The sequence below is a fragment of the Neoarius graeffei genome, chromosome 5 (genome assembly GCF_027579695.1).
Source record: "Neoarius graeffei isolate fNeoGra1 chromosome 5, fNeoGra1.pri, whole genome shotgun sequence".
Classification (NCBI taxonomy): Eukaryota; Metazoa; Chordata; class Actinopteri; order Siluriformes; family Ariidae; genus Neoarius; species Neoarius graeffei.
This window is the reverse complement of record NC_083573.1, coordinates 2361367-2383866: the sequence shown is the minus strand read 5'-3', so window position 1 is coordinate 2383866 and position 22500 is coordinate 2361367. Positions and strand designations below refer to the sequence as shown.

Below are 22500 nucleotides of genomic sequence, written 5' to 3'. Positions count from 1 at the left end.
CCACGTACAAAGGCTTCTGATCTTGCCACATCAGCGGCTTCCAGGTCAAAGATCTCTTGGGTGTCTTTTACAGCATCACTGCCTCGAAGATGTGAGACCCAGGCCAAATGGTGATTTTTTTTTTGGGGGGGGGGGGGGGGGGGGGGGGGTGGAAGACATTATGCGCAAGTCCATGGGCCAGACCAGATGACCAGGTCCATTTCCAGATTCCAAAAATAGAGACGGAATCTGCCTCATTCCCAATCTCAGGAATCAAATTCCCGTTCTGTCTGCTCCAGACACCAGATATGATGTGAGCTGTGGAACGCAGACAGCTAATCCCTCTTTCACATCAATGCCATAACTTACAAGTTCAAGGTCCTTCAGTTCACATCGAGTCGTGAGGGTGCTCACAAAGTGTGTCTAAGTTGGTTCGAGTCCCTGCAGAGGCAGGGGCTGTGTCCGAACCACACCAGGTCCTGATCTAACAGAATCAAGCACTGGGAAATTCTCCATCACAATAATCACCCGACTCGGTCATCTTCATGTGCACGAGGCTCGAGTCACATCATGTGAACTTTCTGGACATGTGTCAGTCCTCTCAATTACAGGCAGAGTCAGGATCTTTCAGGTGTCCAGACATGTTGGAATGATGGTGGTGGTCACTCCGGGACTGAGAACGTTTACACTGCACCTCCATTTAAGTGATTTCTGCTGAGACCGTTACTAGCAGACACTGTTCTCAAAAATTAAAGGACAATACAAGGTTAAACATCCAGTTCATCTTTGCAGTGCATGCAACAGTCAAGGAGACTCGGAGAGGAATGTGTGTCTTATTGCTTTTATTCAGAATCTGCAGAATTTTCAAAACAGGACAAAATCCACTCAAATGTTTCTTCCCCCACCAGAGGCTCGACTTCAGACGTTTACTTTTTTTTTTTTTTTTTAAGGTCAAGGCTGATGACGACATCATGTTGTGAAAGCTCATTAACAAGAGACAGAAGTTTAAAACCTTATTTTACAGAAAAACACAGCCACTTTCATGCTTAAAAAGAACACAAAATCCACCACCCAAAACAGTTCATCATAAACAGGAAGCTGTTCTTATTTCTCACACAGTTTTCATCCAGGGAAATTATCAAGAGAGTCAAAAATAAAATGTGCAATTAAAGAAAACACAGGACACAAATATAGAGAAAGGGAAACAAGTCGCAAAAAGACAAAATTCAAAAAGGATTTATTAAATATTAATATTAGGTGATTAATTTATGGTAAATAAATATTGGAGAGGTTCTCCATCACTAATTGTAGACTTTATGCTTTCATTATTTTATCACATCAAGATGTAAAATCGGTTGAAAAATAAAATGGGGAGAATAATACTTTGGCCCTCCACCAGATTTCCTTCAAGTGCATTTGGCCAAATGTTTTTCAAGTTTAGACACTGAAAATCTCATTCTTCTGAAGAATTAAAACTTAATTTTTATTAGTTTTTCAAGAAACGCATGGATCCTTCATGGCAGTAACAGTTTCCTGTTTCTCTGAAAGGCGAATAGTCAAGTTTATTTTATTTTTATATGCAGCATCTTGCTGTTAATTTACAGGAGACAGAAACACATGGAGACATGAACATGGTAAAGTCTGAAGATTTTTCTTTTTTAAAAGGGGGACAATATTTCTGCTCAGCTAAACTCCTGAGGATTCTCCTAAGGCTCAGTCGAGTCTCCCAGTCCTGCGGTCTGATTCTCATTTCAAGCAGCAGATTTAGAAAACTGTTGGCATCTCCATTACCAAACTTCAATCCGTTTCAGATTTCCTCACACACCTGACTGAGCAAACGGATAATGAGAAAATGAGCTGGAACATGGTTTGAGAAACTGAAGTTCAGTCGGTTCCCCTGATTGCAGTGGAGAACCTCACTTTCAGTGGTTGATGTTCAAATCCAGGTTGAAGGGGTGAAGACCAGATTACAAACTCAAGCCGGAGCGGAGTACATAAAACAACCGAGTTATCATCTACGCCAGGAGAGGAAGCTCATAAAGATCCCACGCACCTGTTTGGAGAAATTATTCAGCAGCATCAGATGCTCTTGACTTCAAGATGAAACGTATTCATGAGCAGAGAATTACAGACTGTGAACCAGAAGAGACATTTTTCTTGACGGTCCTAAACGCAATGGAATGCACTCCCAAAGGAATTCCTCCTGCAGGTTTTTAAGAATCCTGACAGTGTGGCTGAGTGAAATCAGTCATCACAGAGTTCTGCTGAGTCCAGTCCAGTCCACTGGGCATTCGAAGAATTTCTCAGTCCTTAAACAGTATCACGGTGCATGGGGATGAATTCTTCATGTTTTATCGCACCAATTAATTTATTTTTATTGCAAACAGTGTCAAAGAACTTCAGGTGAAAATGTAACGTGACTGCACAAATAAAGCAGCAAAAATAAAAATAAAAAATTACCAGGTGTCCTGAACCAGTTTTTGCTTTAACTCCAGAAAAAATGATGAATCCAATTACTGGTCAGTTAGTAAACATGAGTCATGCAACCCACCCGTGAAAATGTTCGGAGATCATTAAGCATGGTAAAAGCGTGGTCAATGGATAATAAATAACGCTCATGATTGGATGTGTGCTCTGGAAAACATTGCCAAATACAATGGACTTAAGGGTTAAATAAAATGCTGCCATTTTATATTTTAAAGACTGAATATTCACCCCGTGGTGGACGGCCAGCTCCAAAGCTAAAGGTCTGTTTCACTGGATCTCTGCACAGCTGGTGAAGGCACTACGACAGCAATGACTTTCAGTCATTAGCACTGAACCTGAACCGCTACGTTGCACAAAGGAAGGAACACACGAACCCACATATGCGTGCACACACACACACACACACACACACACACACACACACGAGACACTTGTACCACCATGCCTCCCCCCCCAAACTAAACAAAAGGTCCCCGTTTTATACCAAGACCTGATAGCTGATGACAAACAGAACGTAATCGTCTACAGAGACGGATCTGAATGAAGAAGTCTGCCAATATCACTTGAACTAGAACTACTGATAAAAAAATATCGTGATTCTGTGATGTTACAGGAAGTAGAATTTTGGAGAAAAACAAATCAATAAATAAATTCATAAAAATTAAAAAAAAAAAAAATCCACAGGTTTGGATGTAAAGAGTTTGTTCCAGAATGAATTTGGCCCAATTACATTTTCCTTGGCCTGACTGGGCAACATTAATTTAATTGAATCATTCTTTTATTATATTTAGATTGTGATAGATATTTGGGGGGTTATTCTCATAAAATATACAGACATGATGGACAACATTAACGTCTGCAGCGTGCAACTGGCGAGAAGCTGGCCGAGTTTCCAAGCACCTACCTTCAAGGAATCATTTATAAAATAATAAAACATTTCCCCCGACCACAAAGGCAAGTTTCAGAACACACGCTATCGGCGAGAAAGTTTTTAAACACTTATTTCTGAACCATTTCACAAAATATACAGGTAAATCAATCCAGTTTATCCAACATCATGATATTGGGCTTTTTAGAATGCAAAACAAAATCAAATCCAGTATTTTGTTTGTCCAAAGAAAGACTTAACAATGCTCCGAGTCACAATGTGACCTCGACTCCACAACTCGGCTCTTAAAAAAGACACCATTTTCCTTTTTTTTTTCGTTTTCACGTTAGAACAATTTATTTGCACATCTGGATGTTCTCTGTCTGGTTATAAATTTGGAGAGGTGCGTTTCAATGCACACGTCTTCTATCTGGTTCTTTTGGAGGCTGTTTGACCTTTGTAGGTCATGCAGATATTTTTATTAGAGAGGGGAGAAGGGAAGGGGGGGGGCAAAAAAAAAAAAAAAAAACCACATGACATGTTAACAATTAACTAAGGAGCTAAAACATGAGAAGCAAAACCAAAAAAGTGAACAGACACCAGCTCCATCTTGGCTGATGATTAGTGATGCGGGGAAGAGTCTAAATATGAACCATTCCATTAAAATTTAAACATTCAGTACCACATGTTCATAAAAAATGGCTTCCAAGTCAAAGACACCAGGCCTTTGCGTAAAAACATGCATTCAGTTTTAAACTCTGAAGCTCAAGATATCCAATGAGAATACTGATCAGTTCCTTAAAAAAAGGAATTCCCAAAAGTGACCAATTTATTCCATAAAAATGGCTAAAAATTATTTCTAAACAGGATGACAGCTTGGTAAACATACATCCCAAGCCAGGGAGTTCTAAAGTGCACTTCCAAAACTGAAATAAAACCCACCACTGGGACAGGAAGCTCCCTCAGATCCATCTGAACTCAAATCAGTTGGAGATCCTGTCAGTGCCGTCAATATTCCATGAAATAAAACATGGTGCCAATTTGTCCCTTGGTCTCTTGAGACCTTTGGATCCAGGCTAAAAGACGACGTTAACTCGGACAACTCTGTACTTCATCGTTCCAGTCTGAAAGCATCGATGCGAACGATGAAGTGATTTCTCACACAAAGGAGTGTAAGAAACCTGCAGCAGCACTGAACGCAATAAAGAGCAGCATATGAATCCCATCTGCTTGTAGCCCATGGCTACGGGAATAATATAAACAGCAGCACGTGATGTGGGCGTTGCCGTGTAATTCTACACGGGACTTGCTTTATTCCACAGACCCATTCAGCTGGGCCTTTCCCAGAAGTTCACGTTCACCTTTGGGTACGCTCAAATGCATGTCAACAATGATAATTCCTGAATCTGCACACGGCCAATTTAACGTGTGCAGATTGAGGACCGAGGATTGCAACCCAGGAACGATCCAAAGCCAACGATATTGGTATAAAGTTTTGAGAGGAGACCCGAAACGCTGACGGAAAGACAAGGAAATCAGTGGAAATGCCCACCAAATCCCAAATCAAAAGCATTTGCAAGTTGGACAGTGGTAGATCTTGGTTAGGAGAGGCATCCAGGTTGCACAAGCGCATGTAAAAACAAACTGGAAACCTTCAAGTCTTCAATTCTTGAGCACTTGAAAGGTGCAATCACCACTGTGAGAACAGTCCAAGTTGCCTATCCTCTGGACATTCCTTTCAATCCAACATGGAGTCTCTGAGGCAGCTATAAAGGACCAGCTTCCCCCAGGAACACGGCTGATATCCACCCTACGTTAGTTACAATCGCTAAAGCAGAGATCCTCAACATGAATCTCAAACGTAACGGTTCTTGCACAGGACAGGGGCCATTCGCAGGGAAATTTCCTCACAACTTACTTGATTAGATGGGAAACATTTATTCGGGGAACACTTGGCGCCTTTATCAGTGTCTCACGAGAGCCTTTAGACTGGAAGAGGGTAAACTATTGTTCAAGCATCACTTCATACAAGATGCACAGGAAGTAAAAAAATGCATCTTTCTCGTCTCCTGAATCAAGGACACCGAGAGGTTTGCACCCTCTCATCAGTGGTTACCTGACCAAGTCAATCCAAGCAGAAGTCCAAGAGGTCCTCTTCAATTGCATAGAAGATCATCCAGATTGGGAAGGCGATCAAGGTCATCAAAGAGGTCAGAAATACCTTCACCTTCACCCAGGCTCATGAGGTAGTCGTCAATGAGTGGTGGCGAGCCCAGGCTGACGAAGGGCGATTCAGAGTAGGGGTGCTGGTCCTCGGTTTGTTGCAGCAGGCTGGTGTAGGGCGATGTAATGGGGGAGAGGTTGGTGACAGTTACCGCTGGGCCTGAACAACTGGAGTTGCCATCTGCAGGTGAGGGGAAAAATAGAGAAGCTTGAACCAAAACACCAAGAAAAGCCCCCAGAGAGTAGAGATGCTCCTATTTAAAAAGAGTAAACCCACCTTCTAACACTTTCAAAAAAGGAGAGGAGTTTCCATTCAAACTTGAATTCTCATTCTTCACCGGACTGTCGGGGGTATTTTCATCAGGACACAAGAAGACGTCAATTGGTCCTTTTGTACTTGTGAGATGAACCTGCAAGCCCTGTAGAGGAAATGGGAGCAACAGCTATAATGAGACAAACTGGCCCTTGGATAACAAAGAAAAAAATAATTTGAAAGCATCCACTTGGTTTCAAAGTCTGAAAGATGGCAATCTACACCAAATTGACGATGACTGACCTCTTGGGGATCAGGCACCTCTAACTTGGTCTCAGATGGTGCTCGGACGACAATGACGGTCTGATCTTTCAGACTACGGTCTTGCCGGAGGTCTTGATACATTACATAAGCGAACGTAGAGGAGGTTAAAGAACCATAATGAAGGACTTGAGTAAATTCGAGCCCACAACAGTATCAGCCACATCAACACTACTCAGGTTTTTAGCTTCACAACCACCTCCTGAGGTTCCCCTGAACAAGATGAGGCAAGTTTTCCCCCCTTCACTACCCAAGCTTACCTTTTACCAAAATTACCCAATTTGCCCACCAAAACCAAGGTGACCCGTTTCCCCACTCCTGGACCAAGCCCATGTTCTCCCCATACCAAACCTACTCAAGTGTCCCCATTTTCCAAACCTATCCAAGACCAAACTAACTTCATTTCCCCGTACCAAGATGACCCAAGTTTTCCCTGACCAAGGTGATCCTCAATCCTGCTTTTCCGAGACTTCCCCAGTTTCCCCCTCATCATGACTTCGATCTTCAAAGTCTGAACAGCAAACAGACATTCACATGATCATCAAGACAAAAGCCACAAAAACTAAACACACATCTGAGAAGTAAACAGTGATCTTGTTGCACCAACATGAGGAAAGGATATTTCTGACTTTGCGCTGACTCGGTCATCTGCTTGACTTCTTGCGTGCACCTTTGGATCAACTCATCGAGTCTGCGCTCCTCCTGCACCAGCTGAGCGACTTCACTGCTCAAAGTCTGTTTCTGGGTCAGTACTCCACCAACCTCTGAAAGGTTACAGCCCCTAACAAACCACACAAGAACGGAGGCAGGGTTATCATGTTAATATGCCTTGTTTATTAGCACCATGCCCACAGAGATGTAAAGACGTGTTCAATTTTCCAATGATATATTTTTAATACACTGATGAGCAAAAACTTTGACTGCAAAAAAAATTATATGTCCCCTCACGGATGACCCAAATCAGGGCTTTTCAAAGTGTGGGGCACCCCCCCCCCAGGGGGTGCCAGAGTTCTTCGGGGGGGGGGCGCGACATGAGGAAAAATAAACCAGAATAAGTTACTATTGCGGACATTTAGCGAACTTCAGCTCGCCTTTGCCAGAGACAAAATGGATCGATTTTTAGTACCTAAAGCTACAGTGAGTGAGGAGACAGAGTCTGGGCCAAGAAAAAAAACAGACCCTCCAGGATTTCGCGATGTTGCGATTTGCAAATTCAACCAATCCCCGCGAATTCAGGGCGGTGTTGCAATTATATCCCATCACCGCAACTTTCCCGCAAATTTGACCAATCGTTGGCGTCATCTTGAGGTGATGTCGACAAACTACCTTCTGCCTTACTTCCGTGTATACGTTCAAGAGAAGCAGCATGTGCGCAGTGTTGCCAGATTGGGCGGTTTCAAGTGCATTTTGGCGGGTTTTGAACATATTTTGGGCTGGAAAACATCAGCAGTATTTGGCAACACTGTGTGCGAGTCAGTGTTTATATAGGCTTAAATTCTGTTACTGAAAGTGTGTTGTGTTTACAGTGAAGGACTGTGCGCACTTTACAGTATTTTTTTTACTTAATACAAGAAATTAATGGATGCCAACATTTTTGCCAAAATGGTATTTTATTTTCCATTGTTTAGGCAGCTTCAGCATCATACTGTGAGATTCTGTTCAAACTGTTTTTTTCTTCTTTGAAGCCTGAGCCATTTATTTTATTAGTTTATAATTATTGTTTAATTTAGTCTTCAGGAGAGACTGCCTGCACACGGTACTAGTGTTAATAGTTTTTTTTTTCTTACATGAAAGCTGAGGCATTTATATTATATTTTAAGGTAACTTCATGTTGTGCTGTGAGGTTCTCTGCACTTTAACTTTTGAACCAACAGGTGCATTTGGATAAGTAAAGCCTATTTTTCTGCATTTTTGTAGTCCTGGTAATCTTTTATACTGGTAAAGTTGTTTATAGGACCATTTCTCAGTTTCTTTGTTTTTAAATCAACAGTTTTTCAGTAATAACTTTAATATTAAACATATCACTCAATTTTAATCACAAAAAGAGAAAATCGCAACAATTCCTCAACTTTCACTTCCTCCCGCAATGTAATCGCAACAAAAACCTAAAACACCGCAACTTTCATCACTATTTTTTGGAAAACCTCCCGCAACATCAAATCCTGGGGGGACTGAAAAAAGAAGGAAGTCTGACCACGATTATTTAAAGTTTGGATTTTCATGGACTGGATCTGAAGATGCTCCACTGCCACAGTGTGTTGTCTGCCAAGAGGTGCTAGCTAACGGTGCTATGAGATGTTTAAAATGTGTAAAAAAAAAAGATGTCTTAAAAAGCACAGATGTTTAAAATGTGTAAAAGAAAAAAATGTGTACAACAACCATTTTTTAAAAATACGAATGGAACATTAAGTATAGCAACAACAAAAATTGTAGGGGGGGCGCTGTTGTTTATTTGTTCTCGAGGGGGGCGGGCTGACTCTCCCACACTTTGAAAACCCCTGACCCAAATAAAATTGAAGACTTTAGAACAATGGTGCAAGTGAAGGTCTGGGACACAGATGGAACGTTCTGATTTTTCGTTCACATTTATGGTATTTGGCCGACGCCCTTATGCAGAATAATTTACAGAAGATCCGTGAGGTTTATATCAAGAAATGCATCTTCATACAAATGACTTCAGATGATTTGACAAAAACAGCAGACATTACGTCTTTTTTAGTTATTGAAAATCCAGACTACTTGCTGGCCATTTTCATCTCTTGTTTTGATAATATTGGCCAATACTTCACACTCCCTGGCCACTTTAATAGGAACTCGTTCTTTGATTTTAAAGCTTCCTGTTCTTGGCTGCAGGAGTGGAACCCAATGTGTTCTTCTGCTGTTGCATGCTGAGATGCTTTTCTGCTCACCACGGTTGTAAAGAGTGATTATATGAGTTACTATATCCTTCCTGGCAAAAAAGCTCGACCCAATCTGTCCATTCCCCTCTGACCCTCTCTTATCAACAAGGCGTTTGTTTCCACCCACAGAACTGTCGCTCACTCACTCAGTGTTTTTTGTTTTTCGCACCATTCTGTGTAACTCTAGAGACTGTTGTGTGTGAGAACCCCAGGAGGAGATCAGCAGTTTCTGAAATACTCAAACCAAAAATACTCATCTGGCTCAAACCAACACCCATACCACAGTGAAAGGAAAGAAAGTCACACTTTGAGATCACAATTTTTCCCGTTCTGTTGTTTGAACATTGTGAACATTGACTGAAGCTCTTGATTTGTATCTGCGTGATTTGATGCATCGTGCTGCTGTCGAGGGATTGGCTGATTACAGAACTGCAGGTGGACGTAGGAGTGTTCCTAATAAAGTGGTCAGTGAGCGTTTTAGGATAGCGTGAATTTTACAGAAGTTCACCGCAACATTTAAAACATCACCATGAGGAAACTATTTTGGAACTTTAAGTTTGAATGATTGTCGGAGCAGTATGATAATTCGGAGAAATGAACTGCAGCGTGTTGGTCTTTCCGGAAGCGTTCGCCTACTGAACGAATGAACGACTCTTTTGAATGAACTGAATGAAAGGAAGATGAAGCTCATTCTCAATGGCCGTGCATACCAGTGAAGAGCATCGTTACTACTGAAAATGCCTTCAGAACTGGACCTTGGAGCAACGCAAGGAGATCACCTGGTATGATGAGGCCTGTTTTTACTTTTACATCACGTCTGGCCAGATAGACATGCAGTGTTTCCCTGGCAACGTGATGGTACCAGGATACACTGTGGGATGATGATGCTCTTGGCAATGAGCTGTTCAGAAACTCTGGGTCCAGTCATTCACGAGGACAACAATTTGACACCTCCATCGATGTAAACGTTGTGGCGGACCAGGTACACCACGTTATGGCAGCAGTACTCCGTGATGGCAGTGGCTTCTTTCAGCCGGACAACACAGCCTGCCACAAGAGTTCAAGGTGTTGCCCTGACCTCCACATTCCCCAGATCTCAATTTGATCAGAGCATTTGTGAGACGTAACAAGTTCAATCCGTGGCACCTCCATCTCACTAAGGACTTCCAGAATTTGCTGCTCATGTCTTGGTGGAATCTTGAGTCCATGGGTCAGGAGGTCAGAGCTGTTTTGGTGGCACACAGAGGACCATCGGCATATTCGGTGGGTGGTTATAATGTTTCTGCTCATCGGTGAATATCCTACATTTCTTAATATCTACAGTAGACAGTGATCCTCCTGAGATAATTACCAAGGCCACCAATTTAGCTAACTAAAAATAACAAGAATGCTCCGAGAGCACAATATCCCCCGCTGGCAACTTGGCCAGAACTCTGGTAAAATGTGACTGAATTGAACAAGATTACAATATTTCGTATTCCCGACATAAAGAATCCTGTCAAGTTTCGTGAAATTCCTCCAAAAATTGTGAAGGTGAGTACCCTTCCTGGGATGGACAGACAGATGGAAATTACAACATAATCCCCCTTCGGGCCTTTCGGCCAGCGGGGGATAAAAAAATTAATTGTTAATAAATTCACTTTGATTTTCACCACCAGATTGTGTGTTTTTAAATGGTGTCTTAACTTCCCGCAAAAGTATTTTCCTTGTTGATCTGGTTATGTTATCCAAAAGGTACTAAAGAAGGCAACTGGACTTGCTTGAAATCCTTGAAGATGTTTCACCTCTCATCCAAAAGGCTTCTTCAGTTCTAGCTGACAAAAGGGTGGACCATCCTCCGGTGGACCAAAAGCAACCTCCAGTGACCCGAACAGCCTACAGGACGGCTGAGAGAGTCACCGACTCCCCTTTAGGTTGCTTTTGGTCCACTGGAGGATACATACCTGGAACTCCCCACGAGTCAGACAGAACTGAAGAAGCAGATTTGAGGTGAACAGATGAGAGGTGAAACGTCTTCAAGAATTTCAAGCAAGTCCAGTTGCCTTCTTTAGCACCTCCAGTTTACAATGATCTGGATGACCGAGAACCTTCACAGACATATTTAGCATGTACTTTGTAGTTTCCTTTTGACTTTTATTTGGGACATCAAGTCAAAGTCCCCCTCACGCCAGAATCTGGTCTGACCAGGCAGTCTCCTGTCCCAGTACTAACCAACTCTTTCAGAAAATGATTACACATCACTTCCTTCTGCTTATTTCACTTCATGAATTCCCTCCACTTCGACACTCCAACCCGGCTCTTGGCTGGGCTCCTGGTTCCTGATTCACATCATGAATCTGACATGTTTAGACTCGTTATCCCACCATGAAACTTTCACACGCTCACACCACTAGTTAGCACGTACAAAGCTATCGCAGCAAAAGTAGGCCACGCTGCAGTATCTCAGCACGTTTTTAACCAATATTACCACAGCAAGCAATATTATTTGCTCCTCTGTATAATCACTTCCTGCTGACAGACAGGAAGTGTGGTAATCAGGCCTGTGTGCAGAGCAGCACTGTATGCAAGGTTTCAACTCAAATAGTTTGTGATTATAAATGTATTAAATGTCTGTCTGGATACTCATGAAAGGTAAATATTTAAATTTCTTGTTCACGAAATCACTTGCATCCATTCGAGATGAAGCTGAATGTGAATACGCCCCTTCACCCTGTTCTACGTACATCCACTGTATGTTGTTCTTGGATTTCTTCTTGATGAGGTGAACCCCCTCCAGGACGTTGGTGATGTCGTAGAGACGTCGCTTCTGGACGTTGAGCGCCTCGGCGGCTTGGTTCAGATCCACCACGCCGTCCGACGACTGGCCCAACAACTGCACAAACTTCTTCGTCAGGAGACCCAGAGACGTGTCGTAGCGCGTCTTCTCTGACGGAGACTTTGGAGCTGTGAGGAGTTAGGAGGAGAATTAACACAACTTTTCACCCCAAATTCGAGACACTTCCATTAACGCCAACAAAAATTCTTTACATGTTATCAGACAGCTGATTAGTCTGGATAGTAACCGTCTGCAGATTGCTCACAAAGATAAAGGCTTCTGAAAATCCTGATTCAGCTAAATGTAACGTGTTAAAATTAATAATAAATAGATCAAATTTAAGCAGTTACTGCTTAATAACACTTCAGGACTGGCTGTTCTGGAAAATAATCAACCCCCCCCCCCAAAATAATAGAGATTACTCATTTTTGGATCAGTATCAGAACTGACGAGGACCAAACATTCATACCTGATCTGAAAAGAGAAAGGGTATTGATGCGCGACTAGAATAAATGGGTAAAAAGTCCAAGGTGTTGTTTATTAAAAAAAACAATCACTTTTGGAAAACTGCTGCTGTGTCAGAGGAAAATACACTGAGGGATGTGCTGCAAGAGGAAAATAATCAACTTTGGGGTGGTAACAGTGATGTGGCTTCTGATTTCCCCCCCATAATAGCACACAACAGTATTTAACTTCAATTAAAAAAAGAACAGACTATCAATTAAGACATTAATTAAGAACAAAATGATAGTTGTCGAGCCATTCAGTACCAATCCAGATAGAATTAGGTTGGTTCTCACTTTTGTTGCCCTTTAGCACAGCCAGCGGGCCTCCATTTTGGGTCTTGGGGGTTTTTGCTACTTCCGCCGTGTACAAGTGGTCCGAGTCATCGAGAGCCAAGCGTCTCTTCGCCTGTGGATTACGTTCACAAGACAATCAGTCAAGACTGGCAGCCATATTGCTGTCACAAATCGCGCAATGCAAGATCAGCAATAAACTAAAACCAAAAGAAGACGCAAAAGCAGCAGAAGCATCGCTGGGAAAAGTTCAACGTTCCTGTCTGAGATTCAGTTTAACCTGCTTTGTGGACTCATCAGTGAAGCAGCCAAATTTTTTGCAAATATTAAGCAAATTTCCACATCACGAGTCAAGAAAACACACACACACACACACCCATCAACTATAATGAAACTGGAATCTTTGACACGGAAGCAACAAGACGACTTCAGCAGGGGAGAAAAAAAGAAATCAATCAATCATGCTGCAGAGATCATCACTGAAACAAGATGACATGGTCATCACTTTCCCCCGCCACGAGCATTTTATCAAGACCTCTTAACACTTACGCCCTTATAAGCCCATTGCTTTAATATTGATTGATGATGTCATAAGTGCTACGGCACCTTCATAAAACGCTACCCAGCTTTTTTCAGTAGGATGAGCACGCCAAGTTTCATTGATGTAGCTTATGTAGTTTCTGAGAAAACCCGTCCCGACTGAGTCGACTTCTACAAAGTCCAATCATGAAAATCAAGGGCCATAACTCTGAAAATAATACTTTCTTGTAAATGATTTTCAAACTCAATTTCGATCATGAATAGGAATATGAGCACGCAAAGTTTCGCTGATGTAGTTTCTGAGAAAACCTGTCCGGACTGAAACGGACGTACGGACGAATTCCATTCCAATACTCCGCTGCGCACTTCATGGCGGGGGATCATCATCAAATGGACACGCACCGACGAAGTCATAGATTCTGATTCTCAGATAAGGAAAAATACAGTTCATACATTCTAACATTAAGGTTATGAGAAATAAAGTCAGAGATTTTCACATTACGATTATCCAAAATCAAATAGCAGATTGTGGTTAAATATTAACATTAGTAATACGATGAGGGGAAAAAAAAAAAAAAGTCATAACCTGTGATAGTAAAATCATAAAAATTGTCAAAGATCCTGACAGAAGGATTACAAGGAACAGGCCTTCTTGAACATATGAGGATGAAGTGAGGATCTGTTGTTTCTGATACAAATATTATGAGAATAATTTACAATATTACACAGACCCGAGTGTCTTTGCGGAAAACACACCACTCGTATTTAGTTTTAATTCAAGCTCCATCTGGGGCATGGAGAACCAAAACTGGGACATAAATCTCGTGAGGAAATCGATGAATCGTTTGGATAAATTTGGGGACTTTTTGTTTGTGAATGTGGGCAACATGAGCTTACCTGCAACTCAGTGCCGTTAGCGCAGCAGTCCAGTTACCGTCTAGCTAGCGTCATTTTAACAAAGGCCAGTGCTCACGCAGTCAAGCCGAATATTATTTTCCCTGTGTAATTTACTCGTTACCTCGCCTGCTTACTCCGTTGCGGGAGAGGCATCGTGATTACAGTTCGTTACTTGCGAAAATCTGAGATTTTTGCAAGTATGTTGATTTGTCCGTTTGTTTGTTGGTACTCAAGCGTTGTCATTTCTTGACCAATCTTCACCAAAATGCATCACTCACTTGGGTCACACAAAGACATCATTAGTTTCTGGTGGGCCAAGGTCAAAGTCACCAAGGTCAAATCTTGTAAAAACACCTCACCAGCCATCAGTTCCGTTTCTTTGCGATTTTCACAAGTATCGTGCTCTGTACGACTTTTCATTTGTCTGTCTGTTTGTAGTCTAGACGGTTGCACCAACTGACTTCCAATTTTCAGGGTAGGTGGGCAATGGTCCCTAGATTACCTGATTAAATTTTGGGGGTAATTGGGTCAAGGTCACCAGAAAGGTCAACCTTCTGGTCAAAATAACATTTTCCATTGTAACTCAAAAACAGTTACTGATCAACAGATGTTTATTATTATGAGCATATAGGAACTCCAATATGGCCTTTCATTTGGCACCATGATCTTTGACCTTGAGTGACCCTGAAAGGTCAAACACAAGGTCACGGATTTTCAGAGGGCTGTAACTTGAAAACAGTTGATGGTAGACAGATATTTACCATTATCAACTTATACAAAGTGCCATATGGGCTTTCATTTGGCAGCATGATCTTTGACTTCGAGTGACCCTGAAAGGTCAAACTGAAGGTCATGGGTTTTCAAAGGGCTATAACTTTAAAATGGTTCATGGTAGCCAGATATTTACCATTATCAACATATAACAAGTCCCATATGGGCTTTCAGTTGCTGCCATGATCTTTGACCTTGAATGACTCTGAAATGTCAAACTCAAGGTCATGAATTTTCAAAGGACTGTAACCTAACAGCTGATGACTGACAAATATTACCATTATCAACATATAACAAGTGCTGCCGGGCGAGGTTCGTTTTGCTCGGCAACACTTGGTTACTTTTAAAATCAACATCGATACACAACGGAGCAACCTGGCAACCGAAACTCTCAAAATCTTCCACTTTATTTTCCACTGAAATTTTGAACATGTTCAAAAAAATTTGTGCGACAAAATTTCTCTCAAAATAGCTGCAAATGTGTCGTTGGTGTCGCAAAGCCATCGCGAACCTTTCTCAAGTCAGTTTCCGTGAGGCTTCCTGTACTTCCCTGCCTGCCGAGGGAAAGCCGGGCTGTGACGGTCTGCGACTAGTTGGAGACTCAACAATTGCGGTAAAATATGCGAATATCAATTCAGTGTGATTCCAAGTGAAAATTTTCAATAATTTGCATATTTTGTTGCAATTGTTGCGTCTCCAACTAGTCGCGGGCTGTCGCAGCCCAGTCAGATACTGGCTTAAAGTGCATATCACTGGTAAATTCAGGAGCAAGATCAATGTAATTCTCCTATTTTATATTAAACTTTGGTCAAATATCAGTCACATTTTGTGCATTTTTTTTTTACCTTGCACAATACCAGAAAAATTCAGTTGAAATCAAGCCATTTGAGGCGAATTGGTCCGCCTCTGAAAAAAATTGCCATTTGGATTTCCCAGGAAACACTGATTTTCATGACATCGCGTGCGGGACGCCTCCCTCTGAATCCTACGCCAGCGCTGGTTTGTTTATGAGAAAACGACCTGGTGGTTTTCTGCAAATTTCTTCAACGTTATCACGTAATTATTAAAATGGTTAACAGATGTATCGTAGGAGGGTGTAGCAACACCAATCTTGATGGGATTAGTACTCATCGTTTCCCAAAAGACCGGACAATGAGAGAGAAATGGGAGCGCTTGGTCTATACAGGCTGTGCACTGAAACCGCGCAAAGCTCGCGCAGCCTGCTGGCGCTTCCGCAGGTGACGTCACGAATCTGGTTCCAGACTCCCTTGGGGTTTTTCCAGACACGTTTTGTTATTTTATTTTTTTCTGCTGTAAACAGATGGCCTTGTGCAAAATTACCCTTCTGGATGAGTGACAGACTTTCATATAAAAAAAAAAGAAGAAATTGGTCCAGAATACGCACTTTAACAAAAATTCCTACATTATTATTATTTTTTTTTTGCACAAACTACTTCCTGTTGACACCTGGGTCTTGAACGGATACTAATAACAACAAATAAACGACAAAACTGAGCAGACTGTTCGGGTTAACTCTCCACACTGGAAGTTGTTGAGAAGCTCATCAGCTGTTTTCAGGCTGAAAGTGAAACTTGGGTGGAATTTGATGTCCTGCGTGCTGACGTCACACTAACCACTTCCGGTTTGTTTCCGCATTGAGCACTGTGGCAGCCGGATGTGGATCAGCTCAGAGAACCGCGGTACGATATTTCACTCTGTATCGAGCTGCTTTAGAACTAAACCCTCCCCGCCTGACAGAGAGAGAGAGAGAGATTACTGGAGTGGGGAAAATAATAAATAAAAAGTTTGACTACCCCCCGCTGACGTCACACACTGTTAATGTATTTATTTCTCAGTGCCTCCTTCCGGTTTAGCCCGAGCTCCGTTTCCATAGCGACTGAACAGACGCTAATAAACAGCGCAGTTCCAGAGGAGCCGGACTCTCTCTCTCTCTCTCTCTCTCTCCCCCCCCCGGTGTGTGTGTGTGTGTTTACCGGAGGCCGTCCCCGTGCAGCAGTGTGTCCGCTCCCGGTGGGGGTGCTGTAGAGCCCGGCGGCCGGAGACTCGGTGTGTGTGAGAGTGAGGCGCGGCGGCGGGGTGACGGTGTGAGACTCGGTGTGTGAGAGAGTGTGTGTGTGTGAGAGAGTGTGTGTGAGTCGCGGCGGCGGGGTGATGATGTGGATGTAGGTGGCGGTGTGTGTGTTCGAGCCCAGGGCCGTCAGCACCGCCTTCTCATCCAGCGGAGATCCACCAACCCCGGTGATGATGAGACTCTCCGGGGCCGAGGAGGAGATGGCTCTTCTCATCGTCTCCAGCGCGGCTCTCTCTCTCTCTCTCTGTGTGTGTGTGTGTGTGTGTGCGGCGCGTCTCTCTCCGGCTCACTTTAAACTGCGTTTTTCACACCAACGCGCTGCTTTTCTGCCATAAATCTTGGCCTTGTATGAAAGCTGAGACTCTGAGGTGTCGCTGCGGGCAGGTTCCGGGTGATATTATAGTGCTGAGGGCGCAGATGGCTCGGATTTCGGAGGCGAGTGCGCGCCGCTCGCTGCAGGAGAGAAAATGGCTCCGGAAGCTGCTGCCTCGCGCTCAGCGGCGACGCGGGTGAAGCGCGAAACTCAGATTTCCCGCGGAACACTTCAAACCCGATTTGCATGTCGTGCACGATTGGTCGCGTCGACACCAAGCCACGCCCACAACACGTTGCCACTCGCGCTGACACTGACAGCGAGGCGAAAGGGCGTGCCGTGCCGGCGCGGCAGCCCGCTGATTGGTCAGAGGCAGCACGTGTACCGTGACATCACACGAGTGATGCGGAAGAGGTTGAACCCGCTGCGGAAGCCTGAGTGTCCCTCAGTGTTCAGCCTTTCCGGGACAATCAGCACCAGGACATTTAACACTCACACACACATCTGTACAGCCGCACCGCTGCCCTCACTGCTGCCCGCACCGCTCCTTTAGAAAGAAAAGAAAGCACAACTTTATTCATCACACACTTGTACAATTTCCTCTCCGCGTTTAACCCATCTGAAGCAGTGAACACACACACACACACACACACACCCAGAGCAGTGAACACACACACACCCAGAGCAGTGAACACGCACACACCCAGAGCAGTGAACACGCACACACCCAGAGCAGTGAACACACACACAGAGCAGTGAACACACGCACACACACACATACCCAGAGCAGTGAACACACACACACACCCAGAGCAGTGAACACACACACACACATACACACACACACACACACACAGCAGTGAACACACACACACACACCCAGAGCAGTGAGGAGACACACACACACACACACACAGAGCAGTGAACACACACACACACACACACACCCAGAGCAGTGAGGAGACACACACACACAGAGCAGTGAAAACACACACACACACACACACCCAGAGCAGTGAGGAGACACACACACACAGAGCAGTGAAAACACACACACACACATACCCAGAGCAGTGAACACACACACACATACCCAGAGCAGTGAACACACACACACACATACACACACACACACACACATACACACACACACACAGCAGTGAACACACACACACACACCCAGAGCAGTGAGGAGACACACACACACACAGAGCAGTGAACACACACACACACACACCCAGAGCAGTGAGGAGACACACACACACACAGAGCAGTGAGGAGACACACACACAGAGAGCAGTGAAAACACACACACACACACACACACACACACCCAGAGCAGTGAGGAGACACACACACACAAACCCAGAGCAGTGAACACACACACCCAGAGCAGTGAGGAGACACACACACACAAACCCAGAGCAGTGAGGAGACACACACACACACACACAAACCCAGAGCAGTGAACACACACACACCCAGAGCAGTGAAAACACACACACACCCAGAGCAGTGAACACACACACACACACACACACACACACACAGAGCAGTGAACACACACACACATATACCCAGAGCAGTGAACACACACACCCAGAGCAGTGAACACACACCCAGAGCAGTGAACACACACACACACACACACACACACACACCCAGAGCAGTGAGGAGACACACACACACACACACACACACACACACACCCAGAGCAGTGAACACATACACACACCCAGAGCAGTGGGCAGCCAAAGGCGATTCTAGAGTCTGTTGTGGCCCCAAGCAAAAATTTCCAGGGGCCCTTCTGACCAGTGTTCATCACCAATATGTTATAAATAATCTGACACCAACGAAAAATGTATTAAACCCAAGTTTTTTAAATTCCAAATGTGAAAATACAATGGTAAAGAGCAATAAAAACAATAAAAAACAAAATAAATAAGCCCTCAGGCCCCGACTCTCAGGGGGCCCCAAGCAGTTGCCTGCCTTGCCTGTTCACAAGCTGCGCGTCTGTGGGCAGCCATGCTAACAGCGCCCGGAGAGCAGTTGGGAGTTCGGTGCCTCGCTTGAGGGCACCTCAGCCTAAGGCCGTCCCATATTAACCTAACCGCATGTCTTTGGACTGTGGGGGAAACCAGAGGAAACCCACACAGACACGGCGAGAACATGCAAACTCCACACAGAAAGGCCCTCACCGGCCACGGGGCTCGAACCCAGACCTTCTTGCTGTGAGGCGACAGCGCTAACCACTACACCACCGCTTACTTCTTGTAACTGTGAATTTGTTGAAAGTGTATTTCAATAAAAACACTCAGTCAGCCCACAAAACTAACTCTGAAACAGATCTGGAAAATAAGTTTCATTGGAATTTGTTTATCTTTTTAGTCAAGTATGATCTGCATCAGTATAAGGTGTCTGAGGAATGCTTGATGCAGCAAGAAACATGTCAAAACATGGCATTCTGGTGAACACTCTTGCATTGTTTGTTCAGCAGGAGTTGTATTTATGTTTATTTTCTTTAAATTATTGTTCATAGAGAGCGCTCTGACCAGCTGCATCTCTGTGCGGTGTGGAGGCTGCAGCGCCTCTGACTGGAACACTGTGAGGAGAGCGCTGAGGACAGCAGAGAAAAATCACTGGGACTTCTCTGCCCTCCATTCAGGACATTGCACCGAGGCGCTGCATGTCTCGAGCCAGAAACATCATCAGTGTCCCCTCACACCCTCACTATGGACTGTTCTGGCCTCTGGAAAGAGGTTCCGCAGCATTCGGTGCAGGATCACCAGGTTCTGTCACAGCTTTTCCCCCAGGCTCCCAGACTAATGAACTCCAAACCCAAACTCTAAACTTCTATTTATAACTTGAACATTCCAAATTCCACAGGTCACTTTATACAATTCCACTTTATAATATTTTTGCTGCTGCATAATTTAATTAAATTTAATACACTTCATATTTATTTCTGTGCTGACCCAAATTGCAACGAAATTTCATTCAGTGTCCACTTCTTGCATACTGAATGACAATAAAGGTTGTCCAAGTCAATGATGGACATGATGTCCTTGTTTTGTTGGTCTCTGGTTAAAATGGAACAAAATAAGAAAGACAGAAGTTAAAAGAATCATGTTTAGATGGGGGGCGGCACGGTGGTGTAGTGGTTAGCGCTGTCGCCTCACAGCAAGAAGGTCTGGGTTCGAGCCCCGTAGCCGGCGAGGGCCTTTCTGTGCGGAGTTTGCATGTTCTCCCCGTGTCCGCGTGGGTTTCCTCCGGGTGCTCCGGTTTCCCCCACAGTCCAAAGACATGCAGGTTAGGTTAACTGGTGACTCTAAATTGACCGTAGGTGTGAATGTGAGTGTGAATGGTTGTCTGTGTCTATGTGTCAGCCCTGTGATGACCTGGCGACTTGTCCAGGGTGAACCCCGCCTTTCGCCCGTAGTCAGCTGAGATAGGATCCAGCTCGCCTGCGACCCTGTAGAACAGGATAAAGCGGCTACAGATGATGAGATGTTTAGATGGTTATTAATTTTAGCTTTCAGTTCTACATGGATTTTTATTATTATTCTTTTTTTAATTTCTGACAATGCACTAGATATTTAGCAGATGCTCTTCCCCAGAGAACCATACAAAATACCCAGAGCAGCCTGGGGAGCAGTTGGAGGTTAGATGGCTTGCTCAAGCTGGTCCAGGGAATTAAACCAGTGACCTTTTGGTCCCAAAGCTGCTTCTCTAACCTTTAGGTCATGGCTCCCCCCCCCCAAAAAAAAAACAAACAAACAAACAAACACAGAAATAAATATACCCTCTGAAACACAGGACAAACAGAAGGCTTTCATATGGCACTAGATGTAAACTTTGTAATGACTGCAGCTGGAAGTACAAAGATTTTGTTTGACTTCAGAATAATAAATAAATCATTGTGTGTACTTTACAATGTAACACGAAATAAACCCAAATTGTTTGAAAGTAGTTTGTTAGGATTTTTAAAAATTATTTTATATCCACATATTTAATCCTGGATAGTCACAGTCTTTGTTGCTAAATGTTGAAGTCTGATGGTCAGTGTTCTCATTCCATTTCCTCGGGGTTGTGGTTATTCTCAGTAGTGAGCAGCAGAGGGCGCTCTGACAACGGGAAACCTTTCAGGAAGTAAAAACCCTGATTCTGAATCAATCATCCTGATTCTCACCATCCTGCATTACCCTCCAGTTCGGGATTATTATGGGCTGTGATCAGTTAAATGCATTGAGTTGATATAATTAATGTTTTATTTCTGTCTTTATCATGAACTACATTACCCACAATCCCTCATGGGGCTCTGGGGAACATGTGGATGTTAAAGCGTGAACTGAGTTTAATAAAAACATGAAGCAATACAGAGTCACCAAGAAAAAAACGCCTGATCCTGCGGTGTGTGCAGAGTGTGCTGATCCTGCGGTGTGTGCTGATCCTGCGGTATGTGCTGATCCTGCGGTGTGTGCTGAGTGTGCTGATCCTGCTGAGTGTGCTGATCCTGCTGAGTGTGCTGATCCTGCGGTGTGTGCTGATCCTGCGGTGTGTACTGAGTGTGCTGATCCTGCTGAGTGTGCTGAGCCTGCTGTGTGTGCTGAGTGCGCTGATCCTGCTGTGTGTGCTGATCCTGCTGAGTGTGCTGATCCTGCTGTGTGTGCTGAGTGCGCTGATTCTGCTGTGTGTGCTGATCCTGCTGAGTGTGCTGATCCTGCGGTGTGTGCTGATCCTGCGGTGTGTGCCGAGTGTGCTGATCCTGCTGTGTGTGCTGAGTGTGCTGATCCTGCTGAGTGTGCTGATCCTACGGTGTGTGCTGAGTGTGCTGATCCTGCTGAGTGTGCTGATCCTGCGGTGTGTGCTGAGTGTGCTGAGCCTGCTGTGTGTGCTGATCCTGCGGTGTGTACTGAGTGTGCTGATCCTGCTGAGTGTGCTGATCCTGCTGAGTGTGCTGAGCCTGCTGAGTGTGCTGAGTGTGCTGAGCCTGCTGAGTGTGCTGATCCTGCTGTATGTGCTGAGTGTGCTGATCCTGCTGAGTGTGCTGATCCTGCTGTATGTGCTGAGTGTGCTGATCCTGCTGAGTGTGCTGATCCTGCTGAGTGTGCTGATCCTGCGGTGTGTGCTGAATGTGCTGATCCTGCTGAGTGTGCTGATCCTGCTGTATGTGCTGATCCTGCTGAGTGTGCTGATCCTGCTGAGTGTGCTGATCCTGCTGAGTGTGCTGAGTGTGCTGATCCT

At 44.1% G+C, this 22500-nt stretch overlaps 1 protein-coding gene across 1 annotated transcript; it reads right to left on the bottom strand.

Annotated features, from left to right (window-relative positions):
- Positions 1-808: 808 nt before the first annotated feature.
- Positions 809-17435, bottom strand: LOC132886374 (transcription factor E2F3-like). The gene is made up of 7 exons (XM_060920961.1): positions 16846-17435; positions 12647-12758; positions 11755-11974; positions 6754-6912; positions 6114-6228; positions 5835-5976; positions 809-5738 (listed from the first exon to the last, which is right to left on the bottom strand). Exons 1-7 carry the CDS (start codon positions 17155-17157, stop codon positions 5491-5493), a joined length of 1308 nt encoding a protein of 435 aa, XP_060776944.1. The 5' UTR covers positions 17158-17435; the 3' UTR covers positions 809-5490.
- Between the last annotated feature and the right edge of the window lie 5065 nt (positions 17436-22500).

Coding starts and splice junctions, on each gene's coding strand:
- LOC132886374 (XM_060920961.1), bottom strand. CDS start 17,157: ATGAGAAGAGCCATCTCCTCCTCGGCCCCGGAGAGTCTCATCATCACC. Junction 11,975..12,646: donor TGTGCTAAAGGGCAACAAAA/GTGAGAACCAAC, acceptor AACTCCTCACAG/CTCCAAAGTCTCCGTCAGAG. Junction 5,977..6,113: donor AGGTGCCTGATCCCCAAGAG/GTCAGTCATCGT, acceptor TTTCCTCTACAG/GGCTTGCAGGTTCATCTCAC.